The 16,654-nt window shown below is 39.6% G+C and overlaps 1 protein-coding gene across 6 annotated transcripts in view; it reads right to left on the bottom strand.

The window, feature by feature from the left end:
• The window catches only part of gria1a (glutamate receptor, ionotropic, AMPA 1a), a 93,225-nt gene that overhangs the window by 65,115 nt on the left and 11,456 nt on the right, over positions 1-16,654 (bottom strand). For all 6 annotated transcript variants that reach the window (XR_013295481.1, XM_077577310.1, XM_077577312.1 and 3 more), the window contains exon 3: positions 1,376-1,615. Coding sequence is in view for 5 of the 6 variants with exons in the window: in XM_077577310.1 (XP_077433436.1) it covers positions 1,376-1,615 (240 nt within the window). In the remaining variant the exon portion in view is untranslated. The remainder of the gene's footprint in view (positions 1-1,375; positions 1,616-16,654) is intronic.

The following is a 16,654-nucleotide window of genomic DNA, read 5'->3' as shown; positions in this document are numbered from 1 at the left end:
TCATTCCCTTAGCTGTGTGCTTTGTCAAGTGTAATGAAATCCATTATATAATTCTTGATCCTTGGGATACACCTGGGAATATACCAGCTCAGTGAGCTAGTGGTAGAGTGTCCGCCATGAGACTGGGAGGTTGTGCGTTCAATCCGCGGTCGGGTCATATTAAAGTCTATAAAAATGGGACCCATTTGCCTCCCTGCTTGACACTCATCATTAAGGTTTGGAATTGGGGGGTTAGATCACCCCCACTTAGATGGGTGTGACAATCAGTGGTACTTTAACTTTAACTGTTTTAATTTGTAAAAAGGTGAGACAAAATGTCATCATTAACATCATGCAGTCAGCTGTGTTCATGTATTTGCTGATACTGTATGTAGTGAATAGTGCATGAGCGCTTTTGCCGCACCGCAACGCCCCCCACCCCCTCCCTCCCATTTGTGGCCATGCACCAAAACACCTGGGAGAGGGCCTGACAACATGGAGAAGATAGAGCTGATAGAGCTTCTTCCCGGGAAGAAGATAAGAAAACATGAGGATGACTCTTTTAGTTCTTCTGTCTGTGTATTTCCAAGCAGCGGAAATTCCTGCTGAGATGAGCACAATGAAAAGCTGAATCTTTGTTGTTTGTGCGATTTATCTGCCAGTCAGTGCGAGTGCATTCAGTATTCTAGCCCATTATAAAAACAATTACACAGTATAAAACTAACTGATAGTTCGTCATTCAGAAACCGCATATCCGTCTCAATGACGATGTGAAGACCAAGCAGCCTAGATGTGGCCTCTGTCTGGAAGGGTCTTTATCAAAAGTATGCTGTTAGAGAGTCATTGACTCCCGGCCATTTTAGAGCATTTTGACATTTTCAAGACTCACAGGATATTGTTCCATGATTATATTTAAACCAAATCTACCAAGCGAAAGAATAGAATCTGTCCTATTACAAAGGAAAATAAATTAAAATAAATACAAAAATAATTGTGGAAGCAAATTCAAAAATAAATATCAAAATAGAATTTAACGTCAATAAATAAAAACCTTCTGCCCTCATATTTATTTATTTCGTGGTTGTCAGCATGAAATGCGTCATGAAATGTTATTAAAATGAAGGGGCGGTCATGAATACTTACTGAATAGGGTTGCAGGCTATGTAAAGTTAGTTTATATATATATATATATATATATATATATATATATATATGCTGAGGGGTGCTGGAAAATGGACAGCGGGCTCTAATTTGGACACCACTGCCAGACAGACCGACCAACCGACCGACCGACAGATAGATAGATAGATAGATAGATAGATAGATAGATAGATAGATAGATAGATAGATAGATAGATAGATAGATAGATAGATAGATAGATAGATAGATACCTACCAGAATCTGAACTGTACATGTAGACAAACTTGTTCCATCCATAGTATTCGATCACACCCACGAGAGCATCCTGCAACTCAGGCCTCAGCTGGATGACAAATTGGTTGGCCGTCTCAATCGGGAAGGACGGAGTAACAAAGCAGACGTGCAGGGCGCCGCAGAAGGACATGAGCATGTTGACCGTCTTCCTGTCATATAAGCCGATGATGGCATACACACCTTTGGAGAACTGGGAGCAGACTGCAAGAAAAAACAAACAAAAAAAGGCTTGTGAATGAACTCTCGAATGTTGGTGTTTTTATACTAAACAAAAATATAACCGTAACACTTTTGTTTTTGCTCCCATTTTTTATGAAGAACTCAAAGATCTAGATTGTCTTCCACATACACATTATCACCATTTCTCTCAAATGTTATTCACAAACCAGTCTAAATCTGTAATAGTGAGCACTTCTCCTTTGCCAAAAAAACATATTGCACCTCACAGGTGTGCAGCCCATATCAAGATACTGTTTGGACACCATGATTAGTGCACAGGTGTATCTTAGACTGCCTACAATAAAAGGCAACTCTCAAAGGAGCAGCTTTGTTTTAGTGAGGGAGTGGTCTGTGAGCTCAGAAAACTCTGACTGCAAGTTTTGCGTTTATATATAATACTAGTGGCAAAGGTGTATAGACCCCTACTATTTACCTTGATACTTTTTTTTTCTTTGCAGAGTTTATTTGCGAATGAAGGACTTAAATCTAACTTACAACAATATTTTCATTATTATTATATTTTTTTGCAGGTTAATTCCAGGGACCTGAAACAAAAATATAACAATATAATGAATTAACTTTTTGTTTTTTGTAGAATCAACAGTTATTTTGATGTCCAGAAGCAAAGCTAAATTGGTTAAAAAAATGCTGCAGTGTAAGTTTCAGGACATTTATTGTGCAGACATCAAAAGTCAAAGGCAAAACTCATGGCTCTGTTGTGAAAACAAACAAATACCGGTACTGATAAATTCCATGTATCTCATACTATGTTTTAATATTATGGTAAATGGTACTTCATTTATATAGTGCTTTTCCACCTTTACAAGGCCCTCAAAGCGCTTTACAATCAACTGCAGCATCAGGACCTACTGGGGGTTCAGTATCTTGCTCACTTCGACGTGGTCACACTGGCATGGAGTCGAATTCGCAACCTCTGGGTTAGGAGACGACCACGCTAACACTGAGCCACAAGGCCCTCCTGGTTGACAGAATTGAATTCATTTCCAGTTCCAATTCAGTTTAGCGAGTATGATTTTTCCTCCTGAGTCCATACACTTAATTTTCTTTCTTCATTTCTTAATTAGCTATATTCTAATCCTAATTGCTGCAAAACGGAAACAGATACAAATATACTTTTTTTTCCTGATGAAAGAAGAAACTTTAAATATTTCTTTTGGTAGGTTCCATTTTTCCCCCTTTCTAAAAAAAATAATAATAATAGAAAACAATATGCTGTGGGCCTTGCAAAATCAGTCAAAATCCAATAAAACAGCCTGGAGCAAAGGGGGTTGCTTCAGTGAAAATGGTTGGGAGTGAATGAGTTAATGTAGTTTATCCGCCACCATGCAGGCGATGATTACTGATTTAGGAGCAACTCCAAAATGTGTTAGGCGCACTAGTGGTCAGCCAAAGCTGTTGCGAGCAAACTCCTTCTGTGTAAGTAGCAAATAGCTTCCCTTGACCTCCGACTACCTGCAGTAGTCCACGTGAGACCAGCAAAACTTTTTAATCTTGCTCAAGGATACTTCGACGTTTTCACAACTGCATGGGACCAAATCCACAACCTCTGGGTTGGGAGACGACCATTGAGTCACGACGCCCTCCTTCTCGGTGGTTCTTTTTTTCTTTAACTTTCCTTGGACGGTTGGCATTTTGCTATTAAATGTGTTCAAATGAGACACGTATTAGTTCTGACCCGCAAAATGCGATTTGAAACCGTTTATACAGAGCCTTGGAATAGATTGCTAAACCTTGTCCTAAAGAGAACAGATAGTCTTTGAGGTATAAATCATGCTTGTATGGGTTGACTCCATGGTTGTGTGAGACAACCGGATGGGTTTAAATGCAAGAAAAAAAGGTAGCCCATGTCCAAAGCTAATTCTATTGAAACTGAAAGTATTTAGTTTTATCCAAACCAGGTGCTCCCTTTGGGGAAGCGTACACCGTACCGGAACCCTACTCATTTGTTTTCCACCAGCCTGTCTGTTTACCGTCAGTGAAAGCTGCAGGAGCTGAAGGCAGATTAGGTGTAGAGAGGTTAATCAATGTATCCCCGGGGTTTCACTGACATTTCGCTGGCAGCAGTAGGCGGCTTCCATCTATCATTTGCTTTCATCCCTCAATTTCTCCACCTTTCTTTCGCTCATTTTCTGTCTGTCAAGCTAAATTCAGTCACACCCTAGTCTCCAAAAATAGCTCATTTATGTTTGTGGTCTCGTCATTAGTAGTACGTGAGATTCACACATGCAGTTTTTGGTCTGAGCCAGTTCTGCTGTGGAAATTGGTGGTCCTTATCTCAGTATTTACCCGAACATATTGATATTGCTGCCTGTGCCCTGCACCAGGGCCAGCTCACCACCAGAAGCCGGGGAAAAGACAGTGAGGATGGCCTGTATCCAAAACGCCTAACCTGTCACAGACCTGCACCCTCCAGGCAGGCAAATGTGTGTTCTTGCCTATGACGAAGACAGAGGGAGCAGGGGAGGGGTGAGGGCATATACACATGAAAATATATACACACACATGCAGCCTCGAGTGCTCCAAAAGCCTGGTGACTCACCCTACTTAAAGCAAGCCCTGAAATAGACATTTTGCACCTCGCCACACTGACTCTTTTCCTCATGGCCTGAACATGTTCTGGATTGTAAACGCACATTCCGAGTTATTCTACCACCATACATTACATTAGAACCAATTTTTGTGGTAGGCTCAATGTTCTGTCTGGATGAAATGTAACCATAGCCTGCTTGACTTTTTTTTTGCATTGTGCTATTACTTTGCAATACAGCCTGTTAACATATCTGAAATATGACTCATTTATCTTTGCTAGAGTGTGCGTTTTAACTATTTTCTAACTATAAATAGAGGTGGGGGAAAGCTGCGGCCATTTGGTACGGACCACCTGCTCCAGGCTGCTAAGAGAAGCATGAAGTTGTCGAATCTGATGTGAGCATGTCACAGAACACCTCCAATTTTGAACCCTTAAGCGCAAACAATTCCGAAAACTGGGAAAAATATGTGTCGAAAGTTGCACTAAATGGGTGGGCAAACTGACAAAAATATGAGTGACATCAGCATTTCATGAGGCTTCAGCACACTTGTGAGTCTTCAGGAAATCATTGTAAGCATTTCATTGGCTATTTTTCAGAGGTGGGCAAAGCTGTCAATACAATGGCCCTTCATTAAAGGATGCCCACTTTTCGGTGAGTGCTGTATGAAGGGAAGCCTCGTAAAAACTGAGAAGGACTAATAGTCATTTTCACATATGCATTCAGCTTTTATTAGCATTCAGCTTTCAACTTTCCCACGCTTTTTACACTTTTTCTAGTTATTAATATATAAACTATATTTCAGTTATGTTGAAAACTTTATGGAGCTATTTACTAGTTTAGTTTTCATTTAGCTTATGACATACTGATGACCCTGGCTGGAAGCTCCATGCACTTTTTGTTAGAAATTTAAAATAAAGCTGTCTATTCTATATATGTTTAAAATTAAAAGAAAAACATTCAACATGTTGAAAATTGTTTTAAAAACGTGCTTAATAGCATTATTTTTTTTTTTAATGTTGACGGCAATCTTTTACTGCAAATGAATATTGGCTTCAAACATCGGTTACCTGCTCCCTTGACTACTAATCAACGGTATCGGTATCGGGCTGAAAAAGACTTACTGGTCTATCAGTACTCAAAATGCTGTTTCTTTACTGATGACAGCGTTAAGAGTACTTTGAGGTTCAGGATCTTGCCCAAGGGCACTTCAACATAGTGTTCCAAATATGAATAAACAATAAACAATTGAGGTGGTCTGAGAAGCAACAACAAAAAAACGTCCCAGCAACATGTTTCCTAATCAGCTGTCGTGGCGGCACCTCTGAGGTTCTCTGGCAGGAATTAAAGCTGCTGAAAACCTGGAATGGAAATTGAGTGTTTTGTCATAATTAAGATTCATCTCCAGGAATTAGTGAAATTGCCAAACTGACTTGGCTTCCCAAAATCCAGAGAGGATATCAGAAATAATGGAGGATTTGACTCACAATTCCGCTGCGTCACATTTTCATTTACACTTCAAACAAACATCGCCCAGAAACATCAGCCTTATGCATACAGATGCAGGGAAGCTTTGTGGAAGAGTTTACACTTCTAACGCCTCACAGCCATTTCCAATGGGGGGAAAAGCACATTGATTTGCAACAGCTGAGGCCAAAGAGTTCCAAGCCACATGAAAGAAAATCTTAAATCCCAGAGGGACACAACGGGAGGGCGTGTCAAAAACAACTCACACAGTTATGTTCTTGCCTATTCAGTGTTGCCTGTAGCATGCAGCTGTCCCTCTCCTAAGCATGAGCCAAATATCAAATGACAGAAGTGTTTGTGTCGGCTGCACAAGGAGGGCATGTTACTGACAGTTTTTTTCCCCCTTCCCATTGCATCTGATGATGGAGGATGGTTGCTAGGAGATGGTAGGCGGGTCAGCAATATATCGAAAATTCTCAGTTCAAAGCAAAAACAGTAATGGATTAATAGAATATGCTAATATTGACTAGTAAAACAATTTAGAACTGAACAGCCCCAAATTTCTGTTAAATTTGCCAAAAATAATACAAAGATGAATAATTCATCATAACATGACATTAAAAACAAAATATTGAAAAGGCACGTCCCAAAAAAATGCTGTCAACATATTCCACAAACATGGCAGACATATTGTTGACATGCGGCTCTGAAAACACAAGTGGAACCTCAAAGATTGAATACAATCAATGTGTTCCTCTGATTAAAAAATAAATAAATAAATAAACTTTGAACCAGCAGGAGGGTGTAATGGTTAAAGGTCGATATACACAGTGATTGCGGGTCCCCATCTGACGACACAGCCTACTGTTAGCTAAAGGCAGCAGTCGTAATGACCGACAACAAGCATCACAAGATGTATGCAAAAATCTCACAACTGTAAACAAGGGTAACTCATTTGCTCCCAAAAAATAAGTTCTATTTTAAATATTGCCAGTGTCCCAAAAATGTATTTAAGTTTTTTTATGCTATAGCATACAGAAGGATTGAAGTGAACGGTTGAAGCAATGGTAGTTATTACAAAAATGGCCAGCACTTGGCAGCAGAGTATAAGAGCTCAACCAGGGTCATGTTGCAAAAAGCTGTTTTCCCCACAGTTTTAAACAGATTTGTGAATAATGATGAAACTTAGCTATATTCGAATGATAATTGCTGCAAAACGGAAACAGATACGAATATACTTTTTTTTTCCTGATGAAAGAAATGACTCTAATCTTTCTTTTGGTAGGATCCATGTTTTTATAGCAATAGAACACAACGTAAAGCAGCCAGGAGCGAAGGGGGTTGCTTCAGTGAAAATGGCTGGGAGTGAAGAGTTAAACAGTGTAAAATCTAAAAACTCAAAAATTTACTTTACTCTCTCTCTCTCTCTCTCTCTCTCTCTCCCACCTTCCCTCCCTCTCTCCCTCTCTCTCTCTGTATATAGTCAAACAAGACAGCATCATCAGTCATTCAAGTGGCTTCCAATATTTCATATTCTTGATTTGATTAAAGAATCAATCCACTATAGGTGTGTAAATATTTTACTATCTCTGAAACACCTTTTTCAGTTAAAATCAATAAAAAAAACTTTACCAAATTAAGTTACAGAAAAAGTTGGGAAGGATCACGATTGTGATGTTTTTCTCTGATGCATTCTCAGTGAAATCATGTGCACTGTTGTCTTATATGCTTATTGTAGCCACATGCAATCTATATGTCCTTACAGCCAACAGCCATGTTGTTCAGTGTGCCTCCTCAAACACTCACACATGAAACACGCGACCATTTTCCTCCCGTAGGACTTGCCTGCCATTATCCTGTGCACCATTAAGGTTAGAAGAGCTGAGGGAATTTCAGTCAAAGGAAGTCGGGTTCATCTGCAGAGAGAGTGTACTGATTGGAAGGTTCCTATTCAGTCTTTCAAAAGTCTCCTTTTTAACAAGGCCTCTGGACGGAAGATTGACATGCCAGGTGACTGCACAAAATAGGGCATGTGATGAGCTTGCTCAACAACACTGACCTCTGTTTTTTAAGTTGTGGGGGGGAACAAAGCCAGACAAAATTGACAGTGGAAAGGCAAACCTTCTGATACATTATAGATTTCTGCTTTCAGCCCTAACACCACAGTTTAATGTTTCGAGCCTAACTATGTCCAATCTTATTTTCTTTTTCACTCTAGAAAAGTTGCAAAATGTAAGCAACCCGACAAGGAAAACCTGTAATGTCACTTTCTCTCACATTACTGGCTGAAGCAATCATTACCTTTGCGTTGCTGAATATGCTATTGCATTGATCAATTATAGATTCTTCTAAGTGGATGTTCATGTTCATTTGAAGTACATTAAGCAGTGCAAAATCATCATCATGTATGGATTTGTGCCCTAACTAACAAATCTGTCCATTGTGGAAAGTCACATTGATGCTGTATTGTTTTGATTTTTGTTTAAGGGTAAGGGCGGAGATCGTGACAAGGGCAGGGCATCGCCTGTCACATCAGTCGGTAATACACACCACCTCCACAAGGGTGAAGGGTCACTCAATCAACCGCATAGCACTTTGAGGGGAGATAAACACATCTGACACCAGACACCAGACGTACGCAATCGCGCTCTACTCAGCCACCCATAGCTGATAACTGTCAGATGATGTGTGTAATAAAAACAGAGCATGTTGTACCCCCTCTGGTCCCATCCATCTTGTGGTCCCATCCATCTTGTGGAGAATAATAAGCTACATTAATGGGAGGCCTAACAAAGCAAGTCAATATCTTATTCACAGAGCATCTCACGCAGGCAGCTTGTGAAGCAACCCTCAGGTGATGGGTGGCTGAGGGAGGGAGCCCTCCAACACAGCGTGACTCACACAGTGCAATCAATCTCCCTGTGTGCACACAAGCGGGACTCAAGGGACAGGGACACAGCACTAGCATGGTTCTGCATGAATGTCTCCATCAGTGACTGGGTGGCAGAGTGACTTGGGATGCCTTTTAGAAAAAATGATTCATAGCACTTCTCAGTCAATGGGCAAAAACTTTACTCCAACCGGTACCTCGTTGCTATGACGTTTGCACAAAGGTGCGTTTGCAAGCCAGTCTAAACTGTGGAGTCTCCCGCTTACAGGTAACTCGCTAGCATGATAGTGCCCAGGTGGCACATGGTAAATGGGACCAAAAACTGAGAAAAAAATCTTCTCCAAACTACTTGGATAGGGAATATTAAAAAATGTGAGATATAGACAACAATTGAAGGACTCAACTACATCGCGACAACTGCAACATTTGGCCTATACACAACAAAAGCTCACTGGTGAACACTTCTACTCTACAACATCAGAAAGCAACATAAAAGGTCATGTAGGCACATGTATTATTAATCTATTTCAGAATGTTTCTGTTTTTCTGTTGTACATTTTTTTGCCAGTTTCCATACATAATCTGTGAAGGAACATTTTAAGGGGCAAACAAAGCAGCTGTTATGATGCTGAAGTCACTTTCATTTTCTATATCTGAAGTCTGTATAATAGATTCAGCATGTTTTATGTTGTCCGAAATCCTTGTGATATTTTCAGTATTTGCTGGTCTGACTAAAATAGCATTTAAAAATACATGCTGTTTGAGTGAGGTTCGTCTTTATCCAGTATTGACAATTATATAGACCAGGGGTGTCAGACGTAAAGCCTGCGGGCCAGATTAGGCCCGCCAAGGGATTTAATCTGGCCCGTGAGATGATTTTGTGAAGTAAAAAAAAAAGAGTCAGACCAAATAATCAGAAGGCCAAAATCAAAACATATATTTGTAATTTCACAAGCAATCCCCAGATGAGCAATGCAATTTATACACAGAACTGACCTGGATGTCATTATTTTACACACAACCTGAAAGTTAATAAAAAATAAAAACATAGACCAACATAAATCAAACATAAACTTGCTGAATACGACACACATTCAGCGACTGGTAACACAAATACATATGCCATAGATTAACATCCTATAATTTAACTTACTGCGCGACACAATGCATTCTAGGAACAATGTATATACAAAACAGGTTGATATAATGGGCCAAGTGTTGCCGGGTTCCATTTGCATTTGTCTTATTTTTTGGAACAATTTATTCACAGTTTAGCCCCGCTATTTAGGGCTGGCCTTCACATCTGTGTATAACTGACACAGTGATGCCAATTGTTTTTAAGTTATTTATATAAGATGATTTTAACAGTCCGGCTCATTTGGTAAAATATTTGCCTCCATGTGGCCTCTGAGCTAATGAGTTTGACACCCATGATATAGCCCATAATGCTGAGCAAACTTTAGTGATGTGAATGCAAATTAATTTAAACTGTTGAGTTGATCAACAGTATATTGTTTTCCATGTAGCACTTGAATTATGCTGTAAAGGCATAAATGGGAGCATTAACAAAATCCATCCATTTTCTTAATCACCCATTCCTCACAAGGGGTGCGAGGTGCTGGAGGCTATCCCAGCTGGCAGGCGGGGTACACCCTGAACTGGTTGCCAGCCAATCGCAGGGCGCATTAAAGAATGCTCTTAAAATAAAAAGTAACTAATTACTTTGAACAGGAATGCATTACTTTTAGTAATCAACAGAGTAATCAAGTTACTTTCGAATGCAGTAACTAGTAATTGGTTACCTTTTTTCAGCAACGAGCACAACACTGACTCTATTTTTCTTTACCCCCCAGAGTTTGATGATTTGGCCCTTCCCAACCCTCTCGAGATCCCACGTACCCCCTGGAGTGTTGTGCTCCAGGGAGGTGTGCTTGCTATTCCCCTGTATAAACTGCTTTAGCTCCTCTGGCTCAAGGGAGATTTGCAGCTTATGCAAGAGCAATGAAGCAGTGTTTATGACTGCTGTTCCTGATCTCTACGTGCGTGTGTGTGTGTGTGTGTGTGTGTGTGTGTGTGTGTGTGTGTGTGCGTGTGTGTGTGTGTGTGTGTGTGTGTGTGTGTGTGTGTGTGTGTGTGTGTGTCACAAAAAAGATGGACAAGAAAAGGGAAAGGAGATGAAAAGACGGATGAGGTACATAAAGAAAGGTGGAAAACATAAAAAGAAAATCGATCAAAACACAGAAAAACTATAGCCAACCTTTTTTAGCTTGATATGATTAGGAGATTGCATCGTTTTAGCTAGGCTAATAGGCAGTTAATATTAAACAGGAATGCTTTAATACTTGAAGTGCGAAACTTGTGGGTAGGAAAAGTGAAAAACAGATGTATTATTGCTTGTGAGAGGAGATAATGGGGGGAGACTGCAGCGCACAGAGAAAACAAATGCCGGCCTAGCAATGGGAAACAGGGATTGCTGGGTGAAATCTAGATTTCTCCCATTTCCTCTAAGTAATAAAACAATGGTGCCGCATCGCCTCATTAGACAGGTAATCGAGGGTGCAAGAACACTCGCCTCGGCACCGGCTCTTTTTTTCTCTTCTTCTCCAAGCCGCCCTTGCTAGGCTGTTGTCCCTCCTCGTCACAGTTTTCCTGCCGTGTGCGGCCCAGCCCTGCCACCTGCTGAATAAATACTTACGCCGGCAGCAGGTCAGAACCCCAGCCGAGACCATCTCCCATCACGCAGTATGGAAATATCAATTATCTCCTTATTAATCCTCCTTTTGCAATTATCTCCCATCTGCATCTCTGACAGTAAGTGCTTGGGGGACATTTTGCTCACAGTTTCAATTGTCTGACAGACTGACAAAGTGATGGGGGTGAATATGTGGCACAAGAAGAGGCAACACAAGTAGCATGCTAATTCATTTGGAAATTTGAATGAGAGAAATCTTGTAGCTACCCCTGGCCTGGTATGTTCAAGAATTTGTACCTGTCATTTCGTATCACTCTCATATTAAATTACAATAAATGAATACTGTACACTCCTGTGCAAAAGTCGTAGATTGTGTGTTATTGTATTTTATGAAAAACAGGAGCTTTCTTTTTAACAAGTGGCAATGTTGTGTCATCTTGCATTATACAACAACACATTTGAAACAAAATAATGCATATTTTCATTCAACATTCAACATCAAAATGAGTATTACAATTTGTACAATTAAAACAGGCATTCTATACAGTTATTTTGAATTAGTCGATGTTCCTCCATCACAGTCTGGTTTGGTGCCGCCACAAAAAAGGACAAAAACTACCCACTCTTGAGGATTTGCACGCTGCAAGAACCAAGACATGGGCAAGTTAAAGTCTCTCTGACCCTCCACATCCTGGTCACCACCTCTTCCAGCTCCTCCCCTCAGGTAGGCGCTATCAAACCATGCACACTAAAACCAGCAAACATTCAAATAACTTCTTCAGTCTATGTTAAGACTCCATTATATTTCCAGCATGTGTCATGTCTTTGTTTGTCATAGTTGATACAACAATTCTAGTGTGGTTCATACTAATTACTTGTGTGTTTTAAATAATGACCAATAAAGATGATTACCATACAATCACATCTTCCATTTAAGCCTCAGTGTCACTACACTGCAGAAATTGTGGATGAATAGATTTTTTTATTACACTAACCACATAGTCACTAAGTGCAGTGAGCAAAAGGGCACCTAACAATTTTGCTTGGCCAGTGAGCGTTGAAGTATGACTCTCGCCGAAAAGCTACTATCTGGACTAAAATTGCCCAGAACACATACCACGACGGCGATAAAGCACAATTTTGAGAAGCTTACGGACCTCCGTGGAAAAGACATTCTCCACCTACTACAGGCACACGCAAGGGACTTGAGGAAGCCTGCCAGCACCACTGCTTAATTGAACTGGATATGCACAGAGAGAAGCGTGGAGTATAGTAATTACGTTGACGATTAGTTTTCAAATAAGAGTATAACAAAAAACCCAAATAACCTTGTTTACTTCGTTGTACATTTTCCATTCCCAACACTACCCAGATAAATACATTCAATAGATATCGAGCCAATTGCTAGGCACATACACACACACAAAAAAAAGCATTAACTTACGATACGATACGATTAACTTTAATATAACTTCTAAGGACAATTTAAAGTCTTCAATTAACCTAAAGCAGCACACTGAGCAATTCGGCAGAAACCGAATTAACTGTCGTGCAGTACATAGGGAGGCTGGCAGACTTTTTCAATGTGTTTGGCATTCAACAGTTGTTTTGTTGCAGTCTTTCAGCATTCGCAAATTACAATGTGCTAATGCATACGGGCTTATCTCATTACTAGCCACTGAAGTCTAATTCACTCAGAGAAATTATATTGCATGTGCGTGGCATCTCATTTATGTGTGGGATGTGTATTCCACTGCTCTAACAATCCTCAACTGTTTCAGATCTGGAAGCATGGCTGTGATTCAGTGCCACAGGAGTCGGCATTTTGTGGATGACAACAGCACGGTGCGGCAAAAGCAGCTGCAATGTGTCACACTGTTTAATATACATGTAGAATTTGCTCTTTATTAGAGTATGCGAAGGCTCCCGAGATGTGCAGTCAGTGACAAAGGAACAACTTCACTGCTGTCTTTGCCACCAAAAACATGACAGCTGCCATCATGGAGCGCTCGCATTGCATCCCCGAACACATTGTTTTCTAATTGCCCACCCAACACATCACAAGCTCAGACCTCCACATCCCAGCTGCCATTACCTCCAGAGATGACAGATTTCTTTTAAATACGGGGGATGATGTTTGAATACAAAGAAGCAGCATGAGCATTGAGAGCGCTTTGGCGCGCAAGGGGAGGAAATGACAAGGAAGCTGACATCAGCCACAGTGGATGATTGGAACACAAACATCTCAGGACTCCACATAAAAGCTCTTGGAAAGGAAAATCCAGAACAGGAAAGACAATGAGTCAAGTTAACAGTCCATATTTTTGTCATTTAGTGTGCGTGTGTATAGTAGGGATGGGCAACTTAAATGCTGGAGGGGGCCATAATTATTATTATTATTATTTTTAATCAGTGCTACTGCGGGATGTTTGACAAAAAAATTATTTTAAATATGGACAAAATATACACTTATGAGAAAAATAGGTCCTCCTAATATATAATCCTGATAAATAAGAAACCAACATTAAGTGAAAGAACTCATTTTGTATTTTTTTTTCTCACAGAAATCAATGTGCTAAAAATGTTTATATTATTGAATTGGTCTACTATTTTTGTTCTGCATATCATTCCAAATCTGCAAAAAGTTATTAGGCCTACTCATGTGGGAGTATGGGGCAGTATACGGCCAAGTGTGAGCGCAACTGAGACGTGTCTGCCATCAAGTGGTGAATGGTGATATTACAACTTAAAAGCACAGTAGACCACCGCATATGTGCAGATTTTTCCCCCAATATGTTTTCATATTTTGGATTTTTCCCCATTTCACAGTTTTTCATAGAAAAACATTGTCATTGTCATTGGTTTTTGGGTTTGTAAGAAAACAACATTAAAAGTGAAAAGTAATCAATTTATTTTACTGTATCTATTTTACATTTTACAATCAACAACAATTATTTAAAAAAAATATCAGTTGTCAAAAGTTGGTGGGGAAAAAGATGGATACATTTCCAATATTTATTATGTGGAATTATTAATTCACCATTAAATTACCCGTATAACCAATTCTGTAGAAAATGTATTAAATTAAATGGATTAATAATTGTGAAGCAACTCTGCAAGCTCAGTTCAATCACTATTATTATTATTATTATTATCATTATTATTATTAATAGTAGTAGTAGTAGTAGTAGTAGTAGTACTGGTACTAGTAGTTCTTTTTTTTTTTTTTGCTCAGTATTGTTCATTCGGTAATTTTACCGATTTGACATGTCATCATCATTGCTCTCTCTCTTTTTTTTTTTTATATATATATTTTTTATTAATTTTTATTTTGTGTGTGGGTGAGTACGTGTATGTGCATGTCCGTGTGTGCGTGCGTGTGAGTGTGTATTAATTAGTTCACCTAAAACCTATTACTAGTAGTTCTTATTAAATCTAAATCCCATCCCTGCATACAACACCCTGGAATTAAATAGAGTTGAATTTAGAGCCTCAACTTGTATTTTTAAGTTTAGTGGTTCTTAACCTTGTTGGAGGTACTGAATCCCAGCAGTTTCCTATGCGCACTCACCACTTCTTTATTGAAAAATAAAATAGGATATAAAAATACATTCAAGAATCACAGGGTTTACTGGTGAACAAAATGAACAGGGAAAGTGGCCTTTTGATCCAATCTGGCTCTGTTCACCTTGAATTCAGATAGCGATGTGTTCTTGTATTTCCCATCTTCATCCATTTTAAGCAAATTTTCCTTTAGTTTTGCAAGATAGCGAGTTGTGCTAGACTAGAATTGCTTATGTCGGCATTGCAAAAATGGCAAATCATGCAATTAAGACGCTGACTGCCATCACTCAACTCAACTCTATATTTATAGAGCACTTTAAAACACTGCCGCTGTTTTGTTATGATGGAACCCAGGGGCAGCAGATACAATGAAAACAGAACATGCTCCAGAATTTAACCCTGTGGAACACTATATGTTTAAATGTATATTGTAATGTACATATTTGTACGACCACTTTCTTTTTTTTTGCTTAACATCATTATTATGAAGGGATTACAAAAATACATCATACGATGTACGATCACAACAGCCACAAGTCGACGACTGACTACCAAATTCCCTACAGCTCAGATAGGCCTAGCAATGTAGCGTAATCACATGCAGCCAATGATAGTCAAACACGGTGTATCATCCCAAATCTTATTATGTCTTGACCTCCGCCGAACCTTTGTGATTGACTCACTGAATCCCTGGAGTTCGATCGAACCCAAGTTAAGAATCACTGCATTCGAAGCAAAGGTTTAGGGAGGTTATGCAATTCTCCACTGCACTGTTTTACTTGTACTGTATGTGACAATGGCAATTTCAGAAAGGCAATAAAATGACAGGTGGGGTAGTTTTTTTCCCTCCTAAGCATGACTTTCCTCCCGCATTGTGCCCCATGTGCGAATTCCTCTGCCTTTCTTGTGTAAAGCAACACAAGTGGACACAGCACACAGAAACAATCTGCGTCCTCTGCCTGCTCCGCGCTCCATCACTCTGCTGCTTGGGGAGCACTTTTGGCCGATCTACATTGATTGCTATGGGCCATTCACTATCCCCGATGTTGGCTACTCATTCATCAAACCAGCACCTGCCAGAATCTCGCTCCTGAGAGAGCGCTTGTCAGCGTCTTGTTTTTTCATTTCACCCTCAATTCTTTGTTTTCTCCTCAACAAATAATCATCATGTAGGAACACTGACCTGCTATTCTTTTTCAATATTACATCCATGTAATCCCTCTAATCATTAAAGGACTGCGAATGTCAGTCACCTAAGCTGCACCTCGCTATCTGACAGACAAGCAACACAATGTAGTACATCACCCCAAGGCTCTCCCACAGCAGCCACCAGGCCGAGAGAGACAGAGAGGAAAAAGAAGAAGCTTAACCTTCTTCTCAACAGTTGCAGTGTATCCAAGTGCTTGGTTTGAACCCTAAAGGTGGGGAAAATAAGGTACATAGATGAAAACGCCCAAATAAAGGTTTAAGAGAGATCATCATGTCTTTTTCCCTTTCCCCCAAGAGGAGAATTATGCATAACAGTTGTTAATAGAGCTACTTTTCCAGGGGTTATTATTGAATATTTAAAATTCATTATTCCATTGAGTGTTTGCTTTGGATGTGTTGAACTGAATAATACATTAAACACATCTGCCCAATCTCTTGCCAGCTATTGTTTTTGTGTGCACGTTTGTGGCTGGTATATTCTTTACTCACACGCTCATACAGATCATTTTAGTTCAGCAGTCAGCGCAAATCCACATGATGAAGAAATTACTGTTGGGTAAAAAAAAAAATCTTTCATTTCTGAAGAATTTTGCAATCAGTTCAATAGTATTGTACTTTTATAAATGTTATTTATTACTTTATTTATTTTG

This window comes from Vanacampus margaritifer, chromosome 10 (assembly GCF_051991255.1).
Source record: "Vanacampus margaritifer isolate UIUO_Vmar chromosome 10, RoL_Vmar_1.0, whole genome shotgun sequence".
NCBI classification, from domain to species: Eukaryota; Metazoa; Chordata; class Actinopteri; order Syngnathiformes; family Syngnathidae; genus Vanacampus; species Vanacampus margaritifer.
The sequence above is the reverse complement of the archived record's forward strand: the minus strand, read 5'-3'. Positions and strand labels throughout refer to the sequence as shown.